The 12,041-nt window shown below is 39.7% G+C and overlaps 1 protein-coding gene across 1 annotated transcript in view; it reads right to left on the reverse strand.

Moving 5' to 3' along the window:
• COL24A1 (collagen type XXIV alpha 1 chain) overlaps positions 1 to 12,041 on the reverse strand; it is an 897,023-nt gene that overhangs the window by 550,935 nt on the left and 334,047 nt on the right. Inside the window, exon 8 of the mRNA XM_086954096.1 lies at positions 11,519 to 11,563. Coding sequence (XP_086810222.1) covers positions 11,519 to 11,563 — 45 coding nt within the window. The remainder of the gene's footprint in view (positions 1 to 11,518; positions 11,564 to 12,041) is intronic.

Raw genomic sequence — 12,041 nt, forward strand, 5'->3', positions numbered from 1 at the left:
GTACTACTGTGATCGACATTCAAACAAATACAGCTTTTTGCATCACTATTTTGATGGTAAACAGGATACTTTGATGAAGACATTTCATAATGAAATAATAATTGAAAAAATAAATACATCTTTGTGCTGTGTGCTGTGGACTGATTGAAGGACTGAATGGCCTTGATTGCTTAATTTCACCAATTGGTAGTTGATGCTTATTGGGGCAGCGGTGGGACACTGTATACAGATGTCTGTTTTTCTAAAGGCTCAACTGAGGTGATTATATGTAACAGCTACACGCGTTCATGTCACTGTAACCCTGAAGGAGTTTAGGCAAAGACATTTTAATTTATGTTTGGTATGGTTCTGCAGCTGGAGATCAACTTTCTCAAGCTTGGATCAAAATCAAATCTATGGCTCGATGTTTAGATGGCAGTCAACTCTATCCCAATGCCACCGAGAAGATCTGACAACCTGCAGGACCTGTCTGGTCCAACACAATGGTTTGGTTCTCCTTTAATGAAGGGGAGCATCATGCCTTGTTAAAGATGTCCTTTCCCGTTGTGACTAAGCAAGTTTGTATCTTAACTCAGGGATCAAGGACTTAAGGTTTTTTTTCTTTTTCCTTTTAACTATGCTTCATGCTTTCATGGGAGCTAAGGTAAGTGACTACTGTATCTTCAGGTGCCAGATATGTCTTCATTCATAAACACTAGAATAGCAGAACAACTTTTCAAGAGTATTTATTTACAGCAATATATTTTTTTTTCTTTTCCAGCATACATAGTCTGTATAGTATCAGCTCTCTTTTGAGAGCCCATTCTCAAAAACAAAATCAGATCGTGGAGTATCTCGTCTCCTAAAACACAGTCAAGGGAACTGATTTAGTACGTTTTCCTTTGACTTCAAAGATCCTATTAAAACCCTAGTTACACATGATGTTAAAACAAAGATTCAACCTTTTTTAAATAGTTTGCAGGGGACACAACGAAATTGAGATCTGTAAGTGTGGAAGAAATGACAATCTCAGCGGCATTTGCCTTTACCCACTGAGCTGCCTCTGCTTTCTTCGTAATGCACAATGTACATGCATTCTCATGAATTCTCTTTTCTCCCTCATGGTGCAGACACTCTTTGCACCCTCTCCCAGCTAACTGCCAATTAGTCCAAGGCATGGCTATATCTCTTATCACTAATCTTTATGGTCACACTGACCCGGCCCATGGGCCGAGGTGAAGTTCTTCTCCTTACATACCCACAACCTGCATCACATTCCTGCCTATTCCAGGAAGTAGTTGGCACATATTTGAGGACCTAATGTTTAATTTATTGTGTCTTGCTCTGCAGTGTATGTGTAGCTTCTCACGTACTGTAACATGTGTGTGTATAAATATATATATATATATTCACTGAAAAAAACATAGGTTTCACACCAGTTATAGTTAGGCATTAGCATTTAAAAAAAACCTGTTAAATTCACTGAAAAAACCATAGGTTTCACACCAGTTATAGTTAGCTGGAAATTTTACTGGCATAAAACCATTGAAATTCCCACGTTATAGTTAGTTGGACTCACTATAACTTGCGAGTGCAATGCACTGCTGATGACGTCACATATTACATCACTCATGACATGGTCAGTGACATCACTCATGACATCACTGATGACACCATCCAGTGAATGTGTGTCTTTCTGAAAAAGAAATATCAGTGAGTAATGTTTAAATTTTTAAATATATGTATTAGTGTTTCACTTTGTGTATAAGTGGCTGCATGGGTTGGTGAATAGCTATATGTGTATGTACATGGGTTATTAGATGTTTTTCTTAGTATCAGTATGAGTGTCTATATGGTTTGGTGGGGGTATTACTTAGTACATAGATGCATGATTGACTGACTCTCTGTTTGTATGTGTTTTGAAGACAGCATATATGCAGGACTGTATGGGTGAATGAGTGTGTATATGTGTATGTTAGTGAGTGGATGACTGTCTCATTAGTGTCTTTATCAGTAACTACATATGTTTTAATCTAGTATATGTGAATATTGATGTATATAAGTGAGTATATGTGAGAGTAAGAGATTGTAAGAGTTCCTGTTTAAATAAGTATGTGTTTCTATAATGTGTTTAAATTTCAATAGAAGTAAGGTGGTAGTGTGTGTATAGCTCTATATGCAAATAAATGGATGTTCAATTGTTTATTTGCATGTGTGAGTATGTGTGAGAGTAACTTTTGGATGACTGTCGTTGTGTAACAGGATGTATAGGTGTATCACTACATATGATGAGTGAGTATATGTATGAGTGACTATATAGAACTGTTGGTGAATGAGTGGATGTGTATATAGATGGTGGAATTATTGAATTGGTTGTTGTAACTGGTATGTGTATCTCCATTTTTTTGAAAATGTTAATTTCTATTTTTGAATATGTGTTTCATGGGTTACATTACACTGAAAGGAGGTCTGTCACTCTGTCACAAGGATGGTGTCATCAGTGATGTCATGAGTGATGTCACTGACCATGTCATGAGTGATGTAATATGTGACGTCATCAGCAGTGCATTGCACGCGCAAGTTATAGTGAGTCCATCTAACTATAACGTGGGAATTTCAATGGTTTTATGCGAGTAAAACTTCCACCTAACTATAACTGGTGTGAAAACTATGGTTTTTTTCAGTGAATTTAATAGTTTTTTTAAATGCTAATTCCTAACTATAACTGGTGTGAAACCTATGGTTTTTTCACTGAATTTCATAGGTTTTTTAAATGCTAATTCCTAACTATAATTGGTGTGAAACCTATGGTTTTTTCAGTGAATTTCATAGGTTTTCTTAATGCTAATTCCTAACTATAAGTCTCACTTCATAAGTAAGACTGTTAGCGCCCTAGTTGTTCTTTAGAACACTCTGGCACATTCTGTCATTGGGCTATAGTTGGGCTACATCTGGCTGATATTTGGGCTACATTTGCTTTTTTTTTGTCTCTGGTGGCCATCTTTGGGCTACATTGGGGCTCTAACATATATATTGCCCAATGTAGCACAATATATATTTTTTTCAAAGTAAATTTTCGTAAAAACCACTTGAGAATAGCAAAGGCACATTGGGCTACCAGTCCCTACTATTTTTCCCAATTTTTTATTTTTTTTGTATTTTTTGCTATGGAGCGCTCCCGGTGCGCGCCCCGGGGTGCGCCCGAGAGCGCCAATATCGCGAACGAAAACATGATCATGACGTATCGCGTAGCCGCGTCCGCGTGATACGCACGGCGTAAGCGCACCCGGAAGCACTCGAGCGAATACGATCGCGCAACGTAAACATCCGACGCGCTTACGCGACGCGACCCTGGGCGCGCCCCGTGGCGCGTAGCATAAGCGCGCGGGTCATGTGACCTGAAAATAACATTTTTTATTGGTTCATAACAGTTTTGGTTTCATAATGATGAAGCCCCTGGTCATGTGACCTGAAAATAACACTTTTCATTGGTTCAATAATTTTTTTTTTCTAAATTTTGAGAAACCCACCCATTTCTCTCACTATTGATTTGCACTTGGAGAGAGCAAGAGCTGTTTTGTGAATAATCTACTCATAATTTTCCTGATCTACAGCAATGTCTGCAAGGGAGTCATCCAGCAGTGATTCAGATGTTTTTTTGCAAGAGGACCCTCCTCACCAGAAAAAAAAGAACCACTTCATCTGGAAATTTTATGACATCCCTGAAGGACAAAAAAAAGTTAATGCAAGTAAAGTAACTTGTAAAATATGTGGCAGTATTTTATCCAGAGGCAATCCTCAAAAAAAATATAGCTTTGGAAATGCCAATTTAATTAGGCATGTCAAAAGAAGACACTCAAAAAATTATTCCAGGGAAAGTGTCAGGGAGCTGGCACGGAATTTACCAAGAGATGGCGGCAGCACCTCCACTGGTGGAGCAACACCTTCAGGAACAACACGTGCAAGAATGGTCCCTAACGTACAGCCGGTCTTTGCAGGCATAACAATGTTATGTGTGGACTGTGACGAACTACTCTGTTATGGGGAGCAGAGCGTTGAACTTATTGCAATAAAGAGACAGGAACACTGATGCTCTCCCCGTCCCTAAATGTTCTCATTTTTTTGCTCCTGTTGAGCAATTTTTGAATCCCTGTTTTTGTTTTTCCCCTGAAAAAAATCCAAAAAAATATAAAATCTTTTAAAAAGTATAAAAAAAATATAAAACAACAAAAACAAAAAAAAAGTTATTTTCAGAACTACCTCCAATTTATAAAAAAATTCTATTTGTTTTTTTAAAAAAGTGTCATTCTTTTTTCTCCATGGTACGCTCCCCGGTCCGCTCCCCGGTGCGCGTACCGGGCGCTCCCCCCGCGCAAATAAAAAAAATATTTTTTTTTGCCCCGTGGGGCCCTTTTATGGCCCCCACAACAAACCTAGGGGGTCAGGGGGGTGTACCCTGCCCCCTTTTGCTCATTTCCCCCTTTGATTTTTACCACCTCAATCCTACCGAGGCACAAGATGGCGGCCGCTGCGGACTGTTTCGAATGTTTACAGACACCCGAGAGCCAATCAGCTTTCCGTGCGCAAGTCGCGTGGCGCGCTTGGAGCGCTCCCCGGTGCGCGTACCGAGTCGCGGCTCTAGATATATATTTTTTTTTTAACCTAAATTACTCAAAATCCACTGGAGCACATATCTTGAGACATAGCAAAGGCACATCGGGCTACCAGTCCCTACAATTTTGCCAAGTTTGGTGGAAATCCATTCAGCCGTTCGGGCTAAAAGTGAAATCGACCGCCCTATGGAAATTAACATGGGGAAACGCGTTTTGGGACCCCCCTTTTATCTCGGCCCCCGCTTGCTGCATCCCCCCCCAAACTTTCAGGGAAGGACCGGAACGCCGCGAGGCCATTTTGAGGAAATTTTCAGGCAGATTCGTCAACCGGCGCCAAAGTTATTCCAAATAGAATTTTGAGATTTAACATTGAAAAAAATCCTAACTATAACTACCTACTGGCGACCGCCAGTAGGTAATATATATATATTAAATATCTAGCAAAGACTCGAACTCCCGCAACCTCCAGGTGGCGATGAAGGAGACACAGACCCCGCAGTATCAGGCTAGATGTCTTTATTTAACCTTGTTCCCATGAACGATGGCGCGTTTCGGGCTATACCAAAGCCCTTGATCACATGCGGAACAACATCACCATACTGGTTTTTAAGTGTTTGCTAAGTGCACGCTCTTGCCCCAAGTTCCATGTCATATGCCCAACAATAGTGAAGACAGACTGCAACATCAACCTAGTATAAGCACAACATCATATTATGTATTGCTGCTCACTAGTGAATTCACAAAACGTTTCAAATACATAAATACATACATACATAGTCCTTGCATAAATACGTACAAAACCCTTAAAACAGTATTTTGTATGTTGAATTAAAAAACATCAAAGTTCCACAAACTCAGCCCAAATTATTAACATCCGAGGTATTATACTTGTGTGCGGACTGCAGTACCAGCCACTATATTTCACAAGATAAATCCTGAATGTATGATTTTTGACACTAGTGATATTCTGAAAGGTAAATAACAAGTGTTTCAACTTCTATAATGTTGTTGTTTAAGTCAATTCCATCAAATTGTATCGCGACACGGAGATAAAGTGCATAAATGCTTAGAAGTAAAAAACATGACGTGCAAAATAATGCCGAAGTGCAAATATATAACGTACATAAGATACTAGAAAAGTGCTAAGTATAATTGATGCAAATTTCATATATATTAACAATAAAACTTATTACAACTAAATACCGTTAAAATCATATAAATATATTGCTAAAAATCATTATACTAAAATGTATCACAGATAATTATCTGATGCAGCAGATAAGATGATTAGAAATGGTCATTACTTCATGATCCATGCAAATCTATATATCTTCAACCACCTTCTTACAAATCTAAAAGTATCAAGAATATAACGGATGAAAGAGAGTTTTTCACACACAGACTCAGTCAGCTCAAATGACTGTCAAACTTATGCCTATTGCTGTTAGTATTGTTAGAGAAAATTGTGCATATCCTCAGTGTTATTTAACCCATTGGGCCACTTACTATCGAATTCCAAAATGATGTTGGTTTCTAGCTGCCTCAATTTGCACTCTCTATTGCCCCCCGCTGTAGTTTGCAGATGAAATTAATCACATAGTAAGTGAGACAGTTTACATTATTGCTGTGTGCATAAATGCCTCGCTACAGGGTACGCGGGATCACTGTGAAGGATAGCATGTAGATGTTGTAATATTCTGACATGCACCTGTAGCTTAGTACTACCGATGTAGTTAAGACCACAGGTGCATACCAGAACATAAACTGCATATTCAGTTCTGCAGTTCTAGCTGCCAGAAATGGCAATAGGTGTGTCACTAAATGGAGTAGAGTAGTGGGTCTTATTGCAACCAAATTTGCAGGCCCTGCATGATAAACATTTCCTGAAACCCTGGGCTGGCTGTAACCAGTTAGTAGGTTTTCTTGTCTCAGGGCAGCTTTTACCAAGAATGGAACCTATCAATTTAGCTCTTGTGAACGTAATCAAAGGAGTTTCAGCCAATCGATTGCGAAACACACTATCAGTCAAGACAATAGGCCAATTCTTTTTGATGATGGGTCTGATTTTTCTTTCCTCATTGCTGTAGGTAGTGATTAGTCTAGGAGTGTCATTTGTATTATACAGCGGTAACAGGTCATTGCCAAGATGATGTGAAACACTGTTCTCATTTTTAAATAAAGTATCTCTTGGGCTGATGCTGGCCTTACTCATGGCCGCATTTAGAATGTTGTCACTGTATCCTCTAACTTTCAGTCTGTTTATCATGTCATGTAGACACTAAGTAAAATCAGCTTCTACACTACAGATGCGTTTTAATCTTAGGATTTCTCCATAAGGTATGCTTGGGGTGGGCACTACTGGCATGGAGAATTACATTTCCAGATGTGGTCTTTCTGAATAAAGTAGTTTCAATTTTACCGTCCCTAATGTACACTCTAACATAAAGGAACTCAATGGTGGTTTTATCAATGTGAGATGTGAAGATTAGATTAATTTAATTATTATTATTAGTTTCAATAAACTGTTGGGCTTCAATTTCACTCCCCTTCCACAGAATAAAGACATCATGAAGGTATCTAAGATAACATAGAAGATGTTGGTCAAACATTACATGATGCGACTTTCTAAGAACCTGTTCCTCCCACCAGCCAATGTGGGGACACGCGTAGCTGGGAGAGAAACAGGCTCCCATCGCAACACCTCTCAATTGCTTAAAAACATCTTTATCAAAAAGAAAAAAGAAAAAAAATAAATACAAAATAAAAAAGTTGTTATTATGAAACCACAAAATGAGCTCTAAAATAAACTTATTGTGCTCTTAAAATTCACAAGGTCTCACATCCAGGAAATGTTTAATTGCTCTCAATCCCATGCTATGAGCAATGCTAGAATAGAGTGACTCTATGTCAAGTGTAATTAAAAACAAGTCATCTGTCCATGCTAGGTTCTTAGTCTTCATTAAAAAATCTCATGTGTCCTTAACATAGCTAGGCAACTCCTTGACCAAATCCTGTAAAAAGAAATCAATGTATTGTCCTACTTGTTCACCTGCACTGTCGATGGCCGAAATAATGGGCCTGCCTGGAACGACGTTATGTTTTTGTGTACTTTTAGAATCAGGTACAGTACAGGTAGAACAGGAAATTCTTTGTACATGAATTTGTATTCATCTGTAGAGATGAGACCTTCTCGTCTCCATTGAGCTAGTTGTTTCTGTAATGTATCTTTTGCTGCATTGTATTCTTTCAATGTAGCCTTCTTGTAACATTCATTGTTATTCAGCTGTCTATTCGCCTCCTGAATATAGTCTTTTTTAGGCCAAATTACCAAGTTGCCGCCTTTATCCGACTTTTTTATTATGATGTCGTAATTCTCACCCAACTTTTTCATGAGCTTGTCATATTCACGTTTCTTATAGTGCATATTTCTTCTCTTTTTGCTATTCACATGATAGTACATTTTTTTAAGATCCTCAATGACAATATCATGAAAAGTATTAATTGCATCTTTAGGCATAAGTGACACAAAGCAAGATTTCGGTTTAAAAGGGCTGCTCCCAGCCCCTTTCTGCAACAGGTTTATTTTCTGCAGTCTCTCTTGTGTGGCTACATCTATCTCAGGAAGTGAAGACTGAATTTCAGTTTGATGCTTCAAGTCGTGCATGGTTAACAGGGTTGGAATGTCAGAGACCAAAAGTATTTGACCTACACCTTCATTCTCTTCAGGTGCAGTGCTTGTTATTTGTTTGCCAGATTTTTATGCAAAGAACTTTTTAAGTTTCAGTTTCCTAATGAAGCAATAGACATCAATTCTAGTGCGCGTATAGTTGAAACTTTCTCCTGGGCAAAAATTCAAACCAAGTGCCAACAGTTGTTCTTCAGCTTTATATATAACATTCTGAAACTTTTTAGAAACACTCACTCACTGGATGATGTCACCAGTGATGTCATTTGAGATGCCATCAGTGATGTCACTGACCATGTCACAAGCGATGTAATGTGTGACGTCATCAGCAGTGCATTGCAGGGGCACGAGTTATAGTTAGTTCTGCTAAGTATAACGGCTGATTTTCACCGGTTTTGTACCAGTAAAATGTCAGACTAACTATAATGTTCCTGAAACCTGTGGTTTTATATATATATATATATATATATATATATATACATATATATATATATACATATATATATATATATGTGTGTGTGTGTGTGTGTGATGGTTTGTGTGTGTGTGTGCGTGTGTGTACGTGTGTGTGTGTGTGTGTGTATGTATATATGTATATCAATGTAACTAACATACTTTGGCGAGACTGCTGTCTGAGCATCTCTGCCTGCCCATAGGGCCACGTGTGTGACTGCTACACCCAGTGCTTGATTTGTAAAAGAATAAGAGGCTGGGCTCTAATCAGGAGGCCACTTCAGATTGCAGCAAACATTGCCCCTGCCAGTGACAGCACCAACACACTACTAATCATCACACTCTTACAAGTGTGACAGTCAGAAAATTCCAGACCCCCAAAGCTATAAGAATGGCTCAGATGGCAGATGTTAGTTATTGTAAAAGAATGTTGAATTAATAATTACTGTTGTTGTGATCATTTCTCAATTTGACAAACAGCGCCACCATGTGACATACTGTCATAAGTGCCGGTGTTAACAAATAAGTGCTGGAGCCGAGCACTGGAAACCACCAGCTCAAATTAAGCACTGACAGAACACCAATAAACTTGTGCTGCTTAGGATCACTGCCTCTGGTGCATTTTTTCAATAGCCAGGCACCATCGACTGACAATGGGCAAGTGTTGGACCTTCTCTGCATTTTCGATGTTCGTCAAAGTCATATTCTTGACCCCATAATGCAATTGGGAATATTCAGAGCTAACGCCAAAATATTGCGGTGGTTCAGCCCATGCATACGCGCAACTTTTGAACAGAGACAGAATACCCTTCAGTCCTTGGAAGGGTTTTTTACGCTAGATTCTGCTGACTAACGAGACTCGACGAATTCCAACAAGAATCGACTCATTCCACTTGTAGGAAACAAAATATCAGGCACAGATCAGCATTTGTATTGACATTTTCCCCACAAGTGTGCAGCAGCCACATGGAAATCAGAAATAATGTTATGGTGGTTGTGGTCAGGCAGTAATCCAGTACTCCTGTGCAGACAATATCACACTCAAGCATCAAGTGTCGAATTCCCACCAGGGAACTTCACAGACGGCTTCTGTTCAGTGTCAAAAAAATGCTCCTTCACAAGTAAGCTTTTCCAGGGTCTAGATTTCCCCGTCTGTCTGCTTCCTCTATCGGATGAAAGGTTTTTCAACAGTCCAATTCAGAGCACAATGCTGCTCTTCAGGAAAGACCAGCAACACAGCTATTTCAATGCATGAACAACACACAGCACCGGCATCATGCAGAACACATTCATGAGATGTACCCAGATAAATGATTGATGACTTCCGTCTTAATGCAAAGGGGTCTATACTGAACCAAATGTGAACAAACCTTCCCAAATTACACTCATGAAGACCATAATTTGCATATATGTCTCCCAATTTTATAGTATTTATTATTTTAACTTTCTGTCTGCTTTGATCCATAATTTATTGCTTCGTATCAGTGTATATCTAAATTCATTTTGTGTAATGTAAAAAAATAATAATACTCCAACCAATATTTTTCAATATTTATTCAACTGCTAAACGTTCACTCTCCACTTAGATGCCCGTCACATTTTAGGACCATATGCATCAATATACTCCTCAAAAAATAAGGTGCAAACGTGCACATCTGTAGATATATTAGGACTTCCCTTTTTAAAACTCCTGTGCTTGCGATCTATGCAGGTATTGGCCTGACAGTTGTGATTGACAGCATGGAGATTCATTCAGTAAAAGACCTACTTTCTGTACTTTTACCTTTTTAAATAATAAATAACGACAGGAAAGCACTTTATTCTAGGTCTGAGTATAATCACCAAAAAAACGAAATACAGAAAGGCTTATATCTAAACAGTGACACCATATGGATTTCGCTTTTGTATAGAGAATCCGCTGGAAGCTTTCAGCCGGCCAGTAGAGTAACTCCTCCAAGCAGAATATGGTGACGGGCCACTGGCACCCCGTAGCTCACAGATATTCATAAGCCTTGGGTTGAAACGGAGGCCCCTAAAGTGTCCCCCCCTTCCCCACCACCAATGCTTAATTTGAGCCTATGGTTTCCGGTGCTCACCACCAGTACTTCATTGTCAACACTGGGGCTTGAGACAGTCATTCTGCCACAAGGTGGCACTGTCTGGTTAGTTTAGACATGACCACAACAACAGTTAATTATTAATTTATTATACATAAAAAAATACTACTAGTTGCCACCCAAGCCGTTGTTATAGCTTAGGGGGCCTCAAATAGTCCAAATTATCACACCTATAGAAGTGTGATGGTTATTAGTTGTGCTGTTACTCTCATTGGCAGCGAGACAGTGGCAATGTGTGGGGCAAGCTGCAGTGGCCGCATGAAGAGAGTCCTGGTTGGCATTTATGTTTTGTTTTTTAACAAATTACCCACTGCTCCCTCCAAGACCGCCAGGGCCTGTGTTACGCCCCCGCACACAGCGGAGACTCTGTAACAGTCAGTTCTTCACAGCAAAACTAAAATGTATGTATCTGTTCGAACATGCCAGTGCCCACGAAGAAAGCCAGCCCCGTCTCTGTCGAACATGCAAACTGCGGCAAGATGCAACCGAACAGACAAAGACTGCTTTATAAAAAATACTGCAGTCACGTGATTCCACGACGCATTTAACTAGCCCAATTACGCTTCAAAGGTCTGCTGCGCACTTTGATAAAGGGACATCACATACACCGTGCAAGCCGCGCGCGAGGCCCGCTCTGCGCGGCTGCGCGCGTGTTCCTTTCAAGCACTTACCTTCTCCCCTGGCAGACCTCGGGGCCCCGGATAGCCTTTCGGACCCTGTAGGTAAGAAAGATGAACAGATGTTGTCAGGAATTAACTGGGATAAGCAAACAGAATATCTTGCTTTGTTAAAATCTCGACGTAGGAGCTGTTTGAATGTTTGACTGAAAAAAAGAACACGAAATAGATTTCTCAGCTTGAGTTACTTTCAGTGACAAAAGTTTATAACTAAAGCAGACACTCGACTTTTTCAAAGCGGAATTCAAGATGTTTCTGGGAACTTCTGCCGGAGTTCGTCCTTGTTGTTAACTCAAATAGCACACAGACAAAGTGCCTTCAGCAAGGAGATGTTTATAATTACTTCCCTTCAAACCTGGACCGAGTCCAGGGCGGGCCTTTTGTTCCAAATACTCGACAAGTCCCTGTGTAAAGCAGTGCAAATGCAGAGGCATAACCGTGGGGTCAACAACGAGCAGCGAGCAGCTCTCTAGGAAGAAAACAGACTGACTGCAAAAATGTAACACTTCCTTTTTCT

This window comes from Lissotriton vulgaris, chromosome 1_1, assembly GCF_964263255.1.
Source record: "Lissotriton vulgaris chromosome 1_1, aLisVul1.2, whole genome shotgun sequence".
Taxonomy (NCBI): Eukaryota; Metazoa; Chordata; class Amphibia; order Caudata; family Salamandridae; genus Lissotriton; species Lissotriton vulgaris.